Consider the following 17,907-nt stretch of genomic DNA (forward strand, 5'->3'; position numbering starts at 1 on the left):
AAACCTGCACACACATAGAATAAAGGAGTGACAACTTCTTTTCACGTTCAAGAATTTAATAAGAGAAATAAAATGAACATCCAAAGAACATCACTGTGTAATGCTGTTTACCTGAATTAACACAATATTTCGATTAACAAATCCTCTCTACTAGGCTAGTGAAACTTAACTAAACTACTAAGCAAAATGAAGATAAAAAGAAGCTGAGCTAAGGAAGTATTTACATGTAAAAAAAAAACAAAAACAAAAGACAAAACAAGAGTGGTTGATCATAATCAGAATACTTCAGTGAATCCTAGTTCACTGAAGATCTGATTCCAAAAAGCATGGAATGGAGTTAGAAAAACATTTTCCATGTGTTTCAACCCATTCACAATGCAAAGCCCAAGTTAAATAGAACATTATTTTATGAAATAATATTCTGAGGACCGGTTCGTCCTGTAAAATCATTTAATTCAGAATCGCTTGCCTTTGTCTATGCGATTCTACCTCCGGGCGCTAGGGGTCGCTGCAAGCGAATCGGTGGCTAAGAGGTTACAACATAAAGTTATCAAAATTGCCTTTACCAACATTAATATTCGATAGTAATGCGGGAATAAGGCTCATAACACAATCGAAGGATGGCGGATCAGAACAGTTACGCTTAATGCTATAAAACAAACTCCTTTTGAAATGTCCGAAACCGGATGTTAGCAAGGCTATTAGCAGTTTGGCTAGCGCAAGCTACAGGTTAGCCCTTTTGTTCTAAACACCATGGTTTACAAAACATTTCCCAATAAACCTTTTAATTTCACCCTCAGCTCGCTGCCCAAACCTGTCCTTTGTCTTGTGTCAGTTCTGTCCAGTTTTGGCCATTCCAAGGAAGAAGCATTGAAGGAGGAAGTTGTTGCACTCTGCACCCACAAGTCTTGGTGACCGGGTCGGAGGCCTGATGTCCTGGAGACAGTCTTTGACTCCGTTGCAGTCCGATTTAAGCAGATTTCTCCTCTTGGGCATTCACCATGGGCTCTGCTGCTGGCTTTCAGCGGAATCTGGGGTTCTCTTCCCTGTGTGCTGAGGAGACATGCAATAGAACTGTTTTTGGCATGCAGGACCCTTCTTCCTGCATCTGATTATGAGGTTAAAGCCGGGCGTACACTGTACGAGTTTTTCCCCTTTTCGGGCCGATTCTTCAGTCGTGCAAGCATTTTTTGAATCGGCCGAATTTCAGCTTGATCGTAGAGGGGGGGAGGAGGGGGGACTGGCTTCTCACGACTACCTCCAGATCAGGAATCGGACGATCGGTGAAAATCAAACATGTTTGAAATTCAGTCGGCTGTCGTGAGGTTTTTGTGAGCGCATCCTGCTGTTCAAGCAGAGCTACGAGGGGGCGCCCTCCCCTGCTCTCCGTCCCCGCCAGCGGAGGGAGGGGAGCGGGCGTCCCTGAAGCAACCTCCGCCCGGCCCGCTCGCGGGGGTTGGGGAGGGCGGCAACGCGCTGGCTGCCTGTTTCGGCACTCCTCCGCGGTCCGCCGCCTGTTTCGGCACTCCTCCGCTCGCGGGGGGGGGGCGGGCGACCTGCCGTGCTGCGCGGCCGCCGATGCGTCTCGTCCCTCCTCTCTCCCCTCCGTTCCCCCGACGCCCGGTGCCTCCTGCGGGCCTCGCCAGAGCTGGGCTCGAACCCCTGCTCTGGGTCCCTGTCACCCACCGTCGCTCGCCTGCCTCTGCCACCACAGCGAGCGGTCCCAGAGGGGACACGACGTACAGTGTGAGCAGTCCGGTCTCGTCCGAGCGTCGCGCTGCACAGATCGTGAGCGGTGAACTTTTTAAACCCCGCGGTTCCGTCGCACAGTTTGAGATGTATATAAGTACCACGACTGAAAAACTCGTACAGTGTACGCCCGGCTTAAGACAGCAAACTTAACCTGATCTGCCCGGACATGTTCTCCAGGCGACGAGAGGCTCTCTCCAGATGCTGGATGTGCGTCAGTCAGGCCCGTGCAGGGCCCATGGTCCGAAGCAGCTCTTTCCTGGTCTGAGCAGGAGGCGATCTGTGCAGTCTGAGAAGTGAAGAGCTGAAGAGAAGAGAGCTGAAGAAGAGAGAGTCTGTGTCTGTGCTGTGTCTTTTATCTGTAAGGAGGGGTCACAGCTGACCTCCTGCTGAGAGAGGCCCTGAGGAGGAGAGAGAGGGGAAGAGAGGCCGTCCTTCTGGCCATGTCTGCAGCAGGACAGCGTTCCTGTTACCTTCCAGTTCAGAATTTTCTCTTTCCTGGTCTGAGCAGGAGGTGATCTGAAAAAGTCTGAGAAGTGAAGAAGGCTGAAGAGAGAGTCTGAAGAGATGTGCTGTGACTTTTATCTGTAAGGAGGGGTCTCAGCAGGATCCCTGGTGGGAAGAACGGCCGTCCAAGCCTTGAGGGTCTCATGTTGCAGCCAGAATGGAATTTCTTTGTTAAACTCTTCCACTCTCAAAATTAAATCTGAGATCAATTATTCATCATTGCATTATTATAGCATAACAGCGGTCAATGGGTGAGGGACGGGTAACACCCTGGACAGGTCACCAGTCTATCGCAGGGCAACACATACACTGCAAAACAACCATGCGCCCTCACACTTTCACCTAAGGACAATTTAGAGTAATCAATTAACCCAACAGTCATGTGACTGTGGGGGGAAGCCAAAGTACCCGGAGAGAACCCACGCATGCACAGGGAGAACATCCAAACTCAGGTAAGCCAGTTTAAGACTGATCCAAATTTGATCCAGTTGAATTATCCATGAGGTATAATATTGTAGACATATCAAACCAGTGCAACTGACCTCCAGGTACTGTATGTACTGTAATATTTACAATCACATAAATACACAACAGACATAAGTAGTAAAAAGGGGATACAAATTTACACATTGGCAGCGAGAAACATCCAGGCAGATAGCGTCAGTTTATACCTGAAGACGTTGGGTATGAAAGAAACAAAACTAGAAATGATAAAGGTTCAGAGGAAGCACAGATAATTAAAAAGATATTTAAAAGAAAAACTGTATTTTCTAAGACTTTCAAAAGACGTGTGAGCAGTTCATTATGGCTGTAAAGAATTAAGAGGAAGCAAAGACACTCAGCAGATAAGGCAGAAAAGAGTGCAGCAAAGTTGCTCTCACAATATTCCAATTGGCTTGTTTACATGGCACATTTTTATTCCGATCTTTCACTTATTCCGAATACTTTTGTCCATTTAAACGTGGTTAATTAGAGTTGAAATGGATGGCATCAGCAACGCTGCAAGACTAAACAGGATTAAGTATAGAAAATGGATGTGTTATCAGAGGTATCTAATCAATATTACATTTAGCTTTTCCATTAGTTTTTCTTCCATCTCATTCTCATAAAAGCACCAAAACATCATAGTTGCATTAGAAACCTAAACAGATGGGTTCCAATACCACCAATTTTATGTTTACTATTTGGTAGAATTATATTTTACATTAAAACTGTGGTGATCATGTAAATTGGGTCTACAGCTTGTTTAAATACACTGTCTTGCAAAAGTATTCATATCCCCTCTGTTTCTTCAGATTTGTCACATTATTGCTGCAGCAATGCAGTATTTTTATTGGGATTTTATATGATGGACTAACACACATAAAATATTTGAAGTGGAAGGAATTTGGATACACAGTTTGGAAACTGTTTTGAAATAAAAATCTGTAAAGTGCATCGCATTTGAACCACTTTTTGTTGTATATAGTTCTTAGCAAAATAATCCAAGGTCAGTAACATGCCAAACCACATTGATAATGTGTAGCACACGCAGTTTAGTTCTGCAGATTATCAAGCAGGGCCTGCTTCCATCAAATCTGTTCAGAGAAAGGAAGGACATTTAGCAGGACTTTCCAAGCTGATCGTGCTTGCTTGCGATGCACTGTTTTTGAGCTAATATAACCTTTCATGCAAGCTGAATTCTTGTGGTATTTGTGCGTTCAGAGACACAGGAGAATTTATCTTGTCCCACTCCCATCTAAATGATTCAGGCCTGAACCAAAAAACGGTTCGGGCCAGTCATGTTGAAGCATTATGGTTCCAGGCGGGACATACAAGCAGTGATGAAAGCAAGACTTGCCGAGCCCACGGCCGAACCAACATAAACATGGAAGCGCAGAAGGACACGCCCTCGTAGCTGCTACTATCACATCTGTTTTGTCAGAATCCACGATTTCATCTTTAAAATAAGAACAGCATAATGTGCTGTGACCAGGGTAACTTGTTGTGGTTTCTCATGGTGGGTACTGCTTACATTTTCATCTGATACCGTGATTAGCTAAAATCAACCTTTGATAGGCAGGTACTAGGTAACACTTCGCCCAATCAGCTCAGAAAGTTCCGCTGAATGTCCCTCCTTTCCCCAAACGGACTTGATGGGAGCAGACCCACAATGATAATGTGCAGCACGGAGACTGCTGCATATTTTCCCTCTGGCTGGCCAGTGTTACAGGCCCAGCCGTTCCCTAGGGAGGGGCGGTAGAGAGCAACGAAGAGGAAGCAAAGGGGGAGAAGAAGAAGAACGGGGGTGCATTAGTAGTAGAGACTGGAGTTGGAAAGTTGTTGTGGTATCTCCAGGAACTGTATGCTGACAGCTGTGGTGGATTGTTGGAGGACGACCGCCGCCAACTGGGCCAGTTATTGCAACGATACGCTGATGTGTTTTCCACTGGCCTAAATGATTTGGGTCGCACCAGCATCGTGAAACATGACATTCTGACCATGGACCGCGGAACGCATTTCAAATTGGTCGGGCCCATCAGGCAATACTCACAATACCACTACCCATCACATACGCACACGCCCGCATTCACATAAAACACCAGAATCCCCTTGATCACGCAACTGATTTGTGTCACATGACACAAGACAATCCAATCCATTTTTAGACACCAGAATTTATTGCTTTCTCATAGGCTGTGGTCCCTGAGCATGATAAATGTGTCTGCCATGTTATAATTAAAATCGGCACCAAATTTTTATTTAAATTTTTTTCTGACATTCCAGCACACACGCCCCGGATTTATTTCCACTTACAATCATTATATTACAGCTAACAATATTTACAGAATAAAAATACATTAAAAAGAAATGTCAAACTCACCCCTGCTCTAAATATTCCTGAAAAAGTGTCTCGGTCTGTCATTATGCTGGATGAAGTCCCTGGCTATCCTCCAAGCATCCACTGTGGTCAAAAGATCCCTGTGTGTGTGGGCGCACATCAAGCTATTTAGTCTTTTCTGGGTCATTGTTGATCTCAGATAGGTCTTGATACGATGGAGGGACGAGAAACACCTCTCAGCACTTGCAGTGGACACAGCTAACTAAGCTAACGAAGCAAACGAAGTAGCGGCAGTCATAAGCAGCGCAGAGGTGGCTTGCAATTGTGTGGGAAAACTCTTGTTTACATCACATGACACAATCAGCCAATACATTTTTAGATGGGATGATTTATCACTTTCTCATTGGAGAATGATGCTGCTGCCATAGACTACTGTGCATTTGAAAAAATAGCTATTGAATAATTTGATTTTATTTATATATATTATTTTACATGTTTGATCATCAAAAGTAGGTAGGGCCACGGCCCTACCGGTTCCGCGGTCCGTGATCCTGACCACTGTAGGACCTCCGGTGAAACAGCCTCCCCAGAGAATGGCTCGGCAAAAACAAGAAGAAGCTGACCAGCAGGTGCTTCAGAGTTTGGAGGCTGGTCTTGCCCGACCCAGCAATAGCAGCTGGGTGGCACCAATTGTGATGGTAAGAAAGAAGGATCAGAGCTCTAGGCTCTGTGTAGATTACAGGGCCCTAAATGAACAAACAATTAAGGATGCATACCCATTGCCACGAATACACCCTGGACACCCTCTCCACTGCAAAGTTCTTCAGCACACTCGACCTAACATCTGGATACTGGCAAGTGGAGATGACACCTCAGGCGAGAAGAGCCGCTGCATTCTGCACACGTAAAGAGCTTTTCGAATGGAACGTGATGCCTTTTGGACTGTGTAATGCTCCAGCCCCTTTCCAAAAGGTTAATGGACCGTGTCCTGGCAGGGCTGCAATGGGAGACCTGTTTGGTCTATCTTGATGACATTATAGTTCTAGGACGGGACACTGGTCAGATGTTGGAGCGACCGGAGCATGTGTTCGCCAGGCTGCGTGCTGCCAACCTCAAGCTCAAACCCTCCAAATGCTGCCTGTTTCGGGAACAGGTAATCTTCCTAGGCCACAAAGTTTCAGCTGAGGGTGTGGCCATAGACCCCCAGAAGATTCAGCGGGTACAGGAGTGGCCCACCCATCAAAACGTGGGAGAGGTGCGGCAGTTTGTGGGACTGGCTTCATATTATTGCCGTTATCTTGAAAATTTCGCCACCATTGCCAAGCCACTCCACGAGCTCACCAAAAAGTACACACGTTTTAACTGGACAACTCAATGTCAGGAGGCTTTTGAAGAATTAAAACGATGCCTAACATCCGCGCCTGTCCTCGGCTACCCTCTGGATAGCGGTGGGTTGCTACTTGATACTGATGCCAGTGACTGTGGTATTGGTGCTGTTCTCTCTCAGATACAGGATGAGGAGGAGAGAGTCCTGGCATATGGCAGCAGACGTCTGTCGGCTACCGAGACGAACTACTGCACCACCAGACGGGAACTCTTAGCTGTGATGGAGTTCACCTTGCATTTCAGACAGTACCTGCTGGGGTGACACTTTACCATTCGAACTGACCACAGCAGCCTACGATGTTTCACCAGACTGAGAAAACCTGAGGGTCAACTCACACACTGGTTAGAGAAACTGGCAGAATGTGACTTTCAAGTGCTTCACCGCCCAGGCATTAAACACCTAAATGCAGATGTTCTTTCCAGGAAGCCCTGACATGAGAACTGTGCATGTAACATACCAGATCCAGAGCTGAGCAGGAAGCAAGTTCAACACAAGGCTGTGCAGTGTGCCCTGTTGTGCCAGTTCAGACGTGACAGAAAACGGCATCAATTCGGGACATAACGGACTGCGTTACCCATGATGCAATGTGGTCAAAATGGCCACCAACTCATGTGGTCAAAATGGCCACCAACTCCCATCACGCAACACGGCAAAATGGCCGCCGATCAAGATAAGGTTGCTATGGTGATGGCTATAAAAGCCGATCACACACGACAATCTTCCTTCTTCCCTGGCTTTTAGCCAACCCGAGAAGACACACACAGCTGTTTCCGTTGGGGTAATCCCACGCCACGTGTTCGATTGCTCGCTGGACCGAGATTTTTCGACGCAACGGTTATTCCCTGCTTTTTATAACTGGAGGTCGACTAAAATAAGTACTTTTAAATTCCCTCTGATCAAAAGACTGAGAGACGCCGTATCTCCCAGTGATCGAAGAGGACCCCGCTTTGTCTGGCCAACAAAGCGACTGTGAACCCGGAGGAAGAAACGAAGGAGCTTCTTCCCCGTCCCGCTGCAGCCTGCGGACAACTGCGCTCGTCAAGGCGCGTCCAGAAAGCCACTACTCGGAGCGCTCCGGACCAGCCCCCGAGGCACCTCAAAGTAACGGGGTCTCCCCTTTTATTTCTGTCTCACCAACAGGGTGTTTAGAAGTGCCTGGGCAGGCGTTAGAACTTTGTAGGTGTTGGTTAATGCTTTTATTCCACGACGAAGTTGGAATTATTTTGCTGAACATTTTCTTTGTATGTGCATGCATTTTACAATTGATTTTGCTGTGTTGATTTGTAATCCATCAAGAACCCCGCAGTGGGTTACTGCTTCATTTCTTTTCATCTTTTTCCCTGCTTTTCCCCCCTCTCTCTTTTCGCTTCTTCTTATCAATTTAATCTCTTTGTCCGAGCTCAAGTCGCGGGCTTTGCTTTAAACTCCCAGTTAGCTGCGCCCTCTCGAAGCGAGGCATTATCCCATCAGCGTAAGCGTGGTTACGTCATTAGGACCTCCCCTCATACGTCATCGTAGCAGCCATCTTGGGAGGGTGACGTGTATCTGAACTGTGAGTTAAGTTAAGATCTGCTAACCGCTCATTTTAATCCATTGTTTATTTTTGTTTTGTGCTTTATTTCCACATATATATTTTGCATGTTAGTTTAGTAATGAGTAAGAATTCCAAAGTTGTTGAATCAGAGAATTACTGTAATAGGGAATTGCTTTTGGTTCAATAAAACCAACGACTGCGGAATAGACATTGTTTTGTGTTCAGTCCAATTCACAGTTGCCTGGGTATTCAGAATTCAGAGCTAACCTCCTTTGGAGTTAACATCTGATATTAATACAGAGACAATATCATTGGATGGTGATAAGGAATAAGGATTTAAACTCTAATTGCAGTTACATTGGGGTTCTCACAGTGCTGGATAAACCTCGTCGGCTAACAGCCCGACCTGATCATTTATTCCAGCATAAACGAGTTCATAACAGCAAGTTAACTAATGCATTAGTGGTATAAATACTTATAAGCTTATAGCTAACATCACCACCATTTGAACTATATTTGTTATAGCGGAATTTTGAGTTGAATTATTTATTATTTAAATTATAATACCAAATTATAATTAATAATAATAATAAGCATATTCAACCAGCTTATGACATAACAGCCCTAATGGATAGCTCATCAGTCCAAACTGACTTTTCGACTTCCCCAGGGCAGCCGCTAGTGGGGGTAGTGGGCAATTGCATGAATGGAAACAAGCAGAGCGGCACTAATCCTAATATCCACCTGGTGAGTAAAGCACCTTAGCCTAACCTGTTCAGTGGTTGGACTAACGAGCAGCTCACTGATGCCCAAAAGAACGACCCCAACATAGGACCAGTTTGGGAATGGATGGAGAAGGGAGAATGTCGTCTCACCTGGGCCAGCAAAGCAGCATGTAGCCCAGCCACCAAAGCTCTATGGTCACAGTGGAAGAGACAGGAAAGATGGAATCATGTTGAGGAAGTTTTACTGCAGTCAGGGCAAAGTTTTCTACCAGCAGATAGTATTACCACGCTGTTTCTACAGCTCTGTTTTTGAACAACTGAACGATGGAACCGTAGGTGGCCATTTTGGGGCAGAGAGGGCTCTGCCCCAAAACTCTAAGAAGCAGGTATTATTGGTATAATATGAGAGACGATGTTACTCTATGGTGCTGAACCTGCATCAGCTATTCAGCCATGTCCCCGCCAAGGAAAACGCCCCAGGCAGCCATGGGAACTGTTCGGGTTGGTGTCCCCATGGAAAGGGTAGCAGTTGACCTGATGGGACCCTTAAATCAAACTGAGAGACATAACTGCTATATATTGGTGGTGCAGGATTATTTCAGTAAGTGGGTGGAAGCTTATCCCCTACCTGACGAGCAAGCTTCCACTGTGGCGGAGAAGATTGTGTGAATGGGTCTGTAGATATGGAGCTCCACACTCACTCCATAGCGACCAAGGCACCAATTTTGAATCTGCTGTTTTCCAGAACATGTGTGAGCTGCTGGGCATCAAAAAGACACGAACCACACCATTTCACCCCCAATCCGACGGCCAAGTGGAACGGTTTAATGTCACTTTGCAGAAAATTCTGGCCACCACCGCAGAGCGATGCCACTGGGAGTGGGATTTGATGCTTCCATATGCACTTATGGCTTACCGGGCCACCAAGCACAGTTCTACTGGATTCACGGGGGATAACCGAGCCCATCAATGTTGTATCTTGTGGCTGTTCCCCTCCCTGACGATGGTTGTTCCAACCTTCCACAGTGTGTCATGCAACAGAAAGAGATGTTACAACTCTCCCATCAACTGGCCAGGGAGTGGCTGGGTCGGTCTTCTGAACGAGCAAAGAGGCAGTATGATAAAAACATGCACAAACTGCAGTATAAGGTTGGAGGAGCTGTTTGGCTCCTGATTAAAGGCACCAAGAGAGTGATAAACAGAATACGGAAGTTCCTTCCTTCCTGCGAGGGTCCCTATTTTGCCACTGGAACATTGGACAACCTTGTTTATTGCATCAAGAAGGGCCCAAGGTCATGAGCTAAAGTGGTTAATCATGATAAGCTCAACCCTTATTGCGCCAGAACCTCGCTGGACAATAGCTGGGTTTTCCAAGACACTCAGAGCCCAGCATCAGTTGAGGTGCCTCCACCACTGGTCGACACTCCTTCGGATGTGGATCAGGATGGATCTTTAAATCTCTGGGATGATTTCTCAGAGATGGGGGAATCAACTGTGGATAATCCACCTCAGTCTCGGCCTGGCCATTCAGTTTCATATGGAGACAATCTAACGCTGAACGAGGCTTGCCAGTTTCTACCGGAAGGAGTTGACATCGAGGATTCTGTGGAGGAGCAGCGGCCGCTGGTCCTTCAAAGAGCACGACCTCAGCAAAGACCACAAAGGAGACGCAGACCCCCTGACCGATTTGGTCAGTGGGTGAGTGGCTAAACACTCACCTGCATGGGCGAACTCTTATGTTTTCTTTTCTTTATTGGCCTGAATCTGAGTGTAGGCGAATCGCTGCTCAGTTCAGGTGGTGGACGTTTAAAAAAACAAAACAAAAAAAACATGCCTGTTTCGGTTCCTGGTATAATGCACTGCTTGCCCTGGATTGTTGGTATTTTGTTTTGGTTGACCTTGGCTTGTTGTTCTACAAGTGTATTGTCTTGTAACACTGTAGTCTCTGTCCCCATTAGCTCATCGAAGGAATGTTCTGGTTTAGATTTTGGGGAGTTTGTTTGACCGGTTATGTTTGCTGGAGTAATGTTAAATGTGTTTTTAACATCATCCAGAGTGGGGGTAGTGTTACAGGCCCAGCCTTTCTCTAGGGAGGGGTGGTAGAGAGCAACAAAGAGGAAGCAAAGCGGGAGAAGAAGAAGAACGGGGGTGCGTTAGTAGTAGATACTGGAGCCGGAAAGTTGTTGTGGTTGTTCGCCTTGCCAAGAAGAGGAATAAAGTTCAATAAGCTTTCCTTTTGCCTCCTTGTTTTACCGTCAGTGGAGCAGAACCTATGAGCTTGTTACCAGCAAACGAGCCGAAAATAGACACCAACCTGTTCTGGAATTAGAAGGTAACACATGTTAGAGCTAATATAAAGGCCACGTAAAATTTGATGGTCGGTAGCTACTGCCTGCAGAAAGTTGCAGACCTTGGTGCACTCAGGCATCTCAGAATTCACTGATCATTCTCAGTCGCATCCAGTTTTTCATAATTTCATGTAGAGTTTTTAGTTGGTAGGTAATATCAAAGCTTATTGCACAGGTGACAATTGACAATTGACTAGTCTTCTGAGAACAAGTTATTCATTCACAAATGTGCATAAAATTACTATTCAATATCTACATGCTCCCTCTTGCTCAGATAATAAAAAAACAACAGCATCAGCTACCATAACTATGCAGACAACACACAGCTCTACATCACCAGGTCACCAGGTGATTATGAACCAGTTCAGGCACTGAGTAAATGCCTAGAAGAAATCAATGCCTGGATGTGCCAAAACTTTCTTCAATTGAATAAAAACAAAACTGAAGTAATAATCTTTGGACCAATAGAGTAGAGATCAAAAGTTAGTACACAGCTTCAGTCGCTTCAGCTAGGAACCACTGATCAGACCCGAAACCTGGGTGTAGTGATGGACTCAGACCTGAACCTCCAAAAGCATCTAAAGACAGTTACAAGGTCAGCTTTCTATCACCTGAGGAACATTTCCAGGATTAAAGGATTAATGTCTCAGAAGGATCTGGAAAAACTAATCCATGCATTCATCTTTAGTCGAATTGATTACTGCAACAGTGTTTTCACAGGCCTGCCTAAAAACTGGATCAGACAGCTGCAGCTGATCCAGAACGCTGCTGCCCATGTCCTCACTAAGACCAAGAAAGTAGAGCACATAACCCCAGTTCTAAAGTCCTTACACTGGCTCCCTGTATCTCAGAGAATAGACTTTAAAGTACTTCTGTTAGTCTATAAATCCCTGAATGGCTTTGCACCTAAATACATCACAGACTTGTTATCAGTGTATCAACCCTCCAGACCACTAAGGTCTTCTGGCTCCAGCCTGCTCTGCATACCTAGAACCAGAACTAAACAAGGAAAAGGCATAGAGTAACTTCACGTAGCGAACCTAAAGCAGTAGCACCCGAACAGCCGGGTAACCAGGCTGGCTGGGTGACGGTTCGTAGGAAGCATAGCTCTAGATTACAGACCCCAGATCACCACCAACCCATCTGCGTTTCTAATAAATTTTCCCCTCTGAGCGACAGTCTCGCCGAGGAGCCGACCTTAATCATTGGCAGCTCCATAATGAGAAATGTGGCACTGAAGAAACCAGGGACCATAGTTAAATGCCTACCAGGGGCCAGAACAGGCGACATAGAATCCTACCTAAAACTACTGGCTAAGGATAAGCGTAAATACCGCAAAATTGTTATTCACGCTGGCGGTAATGACACCCGGTCACGCCGATCAGAGGTCACTAAAGTTGGTGTTGCTTCGGTTTGTGAGTTTGCTAAAACTATGTCGGACTCTGTAATTTTCTCTGGTCCCCTGCCTGATCTGACCAGTGATGACATGTTTAGCCGCATGTCATCATTCAACCGCTGGTTGTCTAGGTGGTGTCCAGAAAACGACGTGGGCTACATTGATAACTGGAGAACTTTCTGGGGAAAACCTGGTCTGATCCGGAGAGACGGCATCCACCCTACTTTGGAGGGTGCAGCTCTTCTTTCTAGAAATCTGGCCGGATTTATTAGTCCTCCTAAATGCTGACAACCCAGGGTCCAGACCAGGAAGCAGAGCCGTAGTTTAACACACCTCTCTGCAGCTTCTGTACTGTTACCCACCCATTATCCTATTGAGACGGTGTCTTTCCCACGGCCAAAACTTAACAGATCAAAAACTGATCTAAAAGGAACAAATCATAAAAATCTAATACAAATCCATACGGATCACTTTGAGCCAAAAAATAAAAGAATTAAATGTGGTCTATTAAATATAAGGTCACTCCCTCCGAAGACTTTGTTAGTTAATGAATTGATTTCTGATAATCAGATTGATTTGTTTTGTCTCACAGAAACCTGGCTACAAGAGGACTATGTTAGTATAAATGAGTCAACCCCCTCCAGTTATTCAAATTTCCACATTCCCAGATCTGTGGGAAGAGGAGGAGGAGTGGCAACTATCTTTCAGTCTGATTTATTAATTAGTCCCAGGCCAACTAATAATTACAGTTCTTTTGAACATTTAACCCTCAGTTTTCCTCATCCAAACTGCAAAGCAATAAAACCTCTTCTGTTTGTTGTTTTGTATCGTCCACCAGGCCCTTACACTCAGTTTTTGGATGAGTTGTCAGATTTCTTATCTGATTTGGTGTTAAATACTGATAAGGTTATTATAGTGGGTGATTTTAACATCCATGTTGACACTGAATGTGATAACCTTAGTGTAGCCTTTAAAACTATCCTAGATTCAATTGGTTTTGCTCAAAATGTGCATGAACCGACGCACTCTCGGCTCCATACTTTAGACCTTGTTCTGACATATGGCATTGATTGTGAAGAATTAACAGTATTCTCTCACAACCCTGTCCTGTCTGATCATTTTTTAATAACATTTGAGTTTAATCTAACTGAGTTCTCCACCCCCAAAAGAGGGTTCCATTATAGTAGATTTTTATCGGATAATGCTGTATCAAAACTTAAAGAGTCTGTCCCCTTTTTAATATCCTCAGTATTGCAGAAATGCCCTGTAGATGGCAGCATTGCTGTTTCTTCCCATTCACAAATCGATACCTTTGCTAACAATCTGACTTCCTCATTGCGTTCTGCATTAGACAATGTAGCTCCCTTGAAAAAGAAGGTGATTATTCACAGGAAGCTGGCTCCTTGGTTTAATTCAGAGCTGCGTTCCTTGAAGCACAATGTTAGGAAATTGGAGAGAAAATGGCGCTCTACACACCAAGAGGAATCCTACTTAATCTGGAGGGACAGACTATTGTTGTATAACAAGACTCTTCGCAGAGTTAGAGCAGCATATTTTTCATCATTAATTGAAGAAAAAATAATCCTAGATTTCTCTTTAGTACAGTTGCCAAACTTACCCAGAGCCACAGCTCTGTTGATCCATCCATTCCCTTAGCTCTTAGTAGTAATGATTTTATGGGATTCTTCATAAATAAAATTGATGCCATTAAAAATAAAATAATTGGCATCCTCCCAAACATGATTACCTCGTCCTCAGTAAGTGAGGCAGCATTGGAGGAATCTTTAGAATCTGCGCAGTGTTTGAACTGTTTAGAAGCAGTAGAGCTTTCTGAGCTATCTAAAATTTTAGCTTCATCTAAACCATCTACCTGTATGTTAGACCCAATCCCAACCAAGTTGTTTAAGGACATATTCCCTTTGATCAGTGGCACTATTTTAGACATGATTAATCTATCCTTAGTAAATGGATAGTTTTGAAAGTAGCTGTTATTAAACCTTTACTTAAGAAACCTTCTCTTGATCAAGATGAGTTAGTAAATTACAGACCTATATCTAATCTTCTTTTCTTATCTAAAATTCTTGAGAAAGTAGTTGCTAATCAACTTTGTGAACATTTACAAAGTAATGACCTACTTGAGGAGTTTCAGTCAGGCTTCAGAGCTCATCATAGCACTGAAACAGCTCTGGTGAAGGTCACTAATGATATTCTCATGGCCTCAGATAATGGACTTGTGTCTATACTTGTCCTGTTAGATCTCAGTACTGCGTTTGATACAGTTGATCACAATATTCTCCTACAAAGACTTGAACATACTGTAGGGATTAAGGGGAAAGCATTAGGCTGGTTTAAATCTTATCTGTCAGACAGATTCCAATTTGTTCATGTTAATAATAAATCTTCCTCAAACTCTAGGGTCACCTGTGGAGTACCACAGGGTTCAGTCGTTGGACAAATTCTCTTTACTATATATATGCTTCCGATAGGCAAAATTATCAGACAGCATGGGATTAATTTCCACTGTTATGCTGATGATACTCAGCTATATTTATCCATAAATCCTGATGAATCCAATCAATTACTTCGACTGCAGTCATGTCTTGACATCAAAAGCTGGATGACTTTAAATTTCCTGCATCTAAATTCTGACAAGACCGAAGTTTTAATCTTTGGGCCAGAGTCCTCAAAAAATAAACTTCTTAACCAATCACTTAATCTGGGTGGCATTAACCTGGCCTCTGGTAATAAAGTAAAAAATCTTGGTGTTATTTTTGACCAAGACATGTCATTTAAATCCCATATTAAACAGGTTTCCAGAGTTTCCTTTTTTCACCTCCGGAATATCGCCAAAATTAGAAACATTCTGTCCAGGAGTGATGCTGAAAAACTGGTCCATGCATTTGTTACTTCAAGGCTGGACTATTGTAATTCTTTACTATCAGGAAGTCCACAAAATGCAGTTCAAAGCCTTCAGCTGATCCAAAATGCTGCAGCAAGAGTTCTGATGAAAATCAACAAGAGGGATCATATTTCTCCAATTTTAGCTTCCCTTCATTGGCTTCCTGTTAAATCAAGAATAGAATTTAAAATTCTTCTTCTAACGTATAAAGCCCTTAATAATCAAACTCCATCATATATCAGAGCTCTGATTACCCCGTATGTTCCTAACAGAGCACTTCGCTCTCAGACTGCAGGTCTGCTGGTGGTTCCTAGAGTCTCTAAAAGTAGAATGGGAGGCAGATCCATTAGCTATCAGGCTCCTCTCCTGTGGAACCAACTCCCAGTTTTGGTCCGTGAGGCAGACACCCTGTCTACTTTTAAGACTAGGCTTAAAACTTTTCTTTTTGACAAAAATTATAACTAGTGGCTCATGTTACTCTCAGCTACCTTTATAGTTTTACTGCTATAGGCTTAGGCTACTGGAGTATATCAGGATCTAATTTTCTCACTCTATTGAGTTCTACTGTTCTTCAATTATGCATTATGTGTTGTCATTTCTGCTTTAACTTTCTGTTCTCTCTCTTTTCTCTTCATAGCAGGTACACCTGGTCTGGCGTTCTGTTAACTGTGACATCATCCAGAGAAGACGGCTCACCCGCTACTACCATCTAATGTAGAACAGATTACTAGATCAATGTGTGCTTCTGTGCTTTTTTGTTTCTCTTGTTGTGTCTCTGTTCTGTCTTCTGTAACCCCAGTCGGTCGAGGCAGATGACCGTTCATACTGAGCCCGGTTCTGCCGGAGGTTTTTCCTTCCCGTTAATGGGTGGTTTTTCTTCCCACTGTCGCTTCATGCTTGCTCAGTATGAGGGATTGCAGCAAAGCCATGTACAATGCAGATGACTCTTCCAGTGGCTCTACGCTTCCCCAGGAGTGAATGCTGCTTGTCGGGACTTTGATGCAATCAACTGGTTTCCTTATATAGGACATTTTTGACCAATCTGTATAATCTGACCCAATCTGTATAATATGATTGAACTTGACTTTGTAAAGTGCCTTGAGATGACATGTTTCATGATTTGGCGCTATATAAATAAAATTGAATTGAAATTGAATTGAAAAGCAGCATTTAGTTCCTATGCTCCACTTATCTGGAACAAACTTCCAGAAAACTGTAAAAGTGCAGAAAGCCTGAGTTCTTTTAAATCAAGATTACAAACACATTTGTTTAAAATTGCCTTTCACTGTTCTAGTTAAACTGTTTTTAATGTTCTTCTTTGTTTCTACATTCTATCTCTACTTGCTTTTATTCTATTTTTTATCTACATTTCATTCCTACTTGCATTTATTTAGCTATATTTTAATCATGTAAAGCACTTTGCATTGTCTCTGTACTGAATTGTGCTATATAAATAAATTTCCCTTGCCTTGCCTTGCATCTGTGACCAAGACAGCAAGCCTGAGTTTTTTTAAATCAAGATTAAAAACACATTTGATTAAGATTGCCTTTGACGGTTCTAGTTAAACTGTTTTACTGTTTTTAATGTTTTTTGACTGCTTTAGTTAAGCTGTTTTACTGTTTTGTTGTTGTTGTTTTTTCTACATTTTATCCCTACTTGCTTTTATTCTGTTTTATTTTCCTATATTTTAATCATGTAAAGCACTTTGCATTGTCTCTGTACTGAATAGTGCTATATAAATACATTTTCCTTGCCTTGCCTTGCCTTGCCTAGAAGGCAGCATGCCCAGGTGCTGGATTTTGTGCTTATTTGGCCAATGAAGTGGTTGATAATACTTTTAGCAATGGAGTGTAATTTTGAAGGGTTCACATCTTATCAATTTCATCCTGGCCTTTACTCTACTGTCATCTTACCCATGAGTCTAAAAATCAAGTGTAGCTCCTCCTTTACAGTGGCACCAGGAAACATTGGACGACCTGTTGCCATCTCATACAGGATACAACCTACACCCCTAGGAAAAAGAGAAAGAGGAAGAGGAAAGGGATGAAAATGTAAGATGGAGAAAGAACAAAAAAGCAATCCAAATATATCAGGTTTTGATGTGAATTCAATTAATGTTTACAATGAGCTGAGTGAGTGGGTACTGTCCAGCCTTTTGTTCTGTGTAGGGTGGTGTGGTGAGGCCCCCTGTGGATCTATGAGGGGAAGTGTAGCTGTATATAAGCTAATAAAAGACTGTCACATTGCTTGAGCCCTGTTGTCATAATCTGTTGCTTAACAAAGCTGTGCGGTTGTTCTAAAGAACCCGTTGCTCTGCAAAAATATATGAGGAAAGTGCCTGGCCATGCATTATGCATCTTTAGATTACAGTGAGTCATCTGTCTGCCATCAACCTGGGATAAATAAGAGAGAGGAATGATTCATAGAAGTCCTGGAAGATCCTGAAGATGATGAAAGCTCACAGGTGAGCTGGTGGGTGAGGGATGGGGTTGTGGTGGTGTTGTTGTAATAACGTTGCATGAATAGCTGTCTTAAAGCAC

The 17,907-nt window shown here is 43.7% G+C and overlaps 1 protein-coding gene across 5 annotated transcripts in view; it reads right to left on the minus strand.

Moving 5' to 3' along the window:
• cdk18 (cyclin dependent kinase 18) overlaps nt 1-17,907 on the minus strand; it is a 117,856-nt gene that overhangs the window by 11,062 nt on the left and 88,887 nt on the right. The window contains exons 11-14 of one of the 5 annotated variants that reach the window (XR_004930583.1): nt 17,281-17,378; nt 2,133-2,278; nt 1,904-2,053; nt 815-1,053 (exon numbers count right to left, since the gene is read on the minus strand). Coding sequence is in view for 2 of the 5 variants with exons in the window: in XM_036134658.1 (XP_035990551.1) it covers nt 1,965-2,053; nt 17,281-17,378 (187 nt within the window). In the remaining 3 variants the exon portion in view is untranslated. Of the gene's footprint in view, nt 1-814; nt 1,054-1,868; nt 2,054-2,132; nt 2,279-17,280; nt 17,379-17,907 lie in introns of those variants that run through there. The other 4 variants (XR_004930585.1, XR_004930584.1, XM_036134658.1 and 1 more) reach the window with 4 other exon arrangements.

Source organism: Fundulus heteroclitus, unplaced genomic scaffold (genome assembly GCF_011125445.2).
Source record: "Fundulus heteroclitus isolate FHET01 unplaced genomic scaffold, MU-UCD_Fhet_4.1 scaffold_88, whole genome shotgun sequence".
NCBI classification, from domain to species: Eukaryota; Metazoa; Chordata; class Actinopteri; order Cyprinodontiformes; family Fundulidae; genus Fundulus; species Fundulus heteroclitus.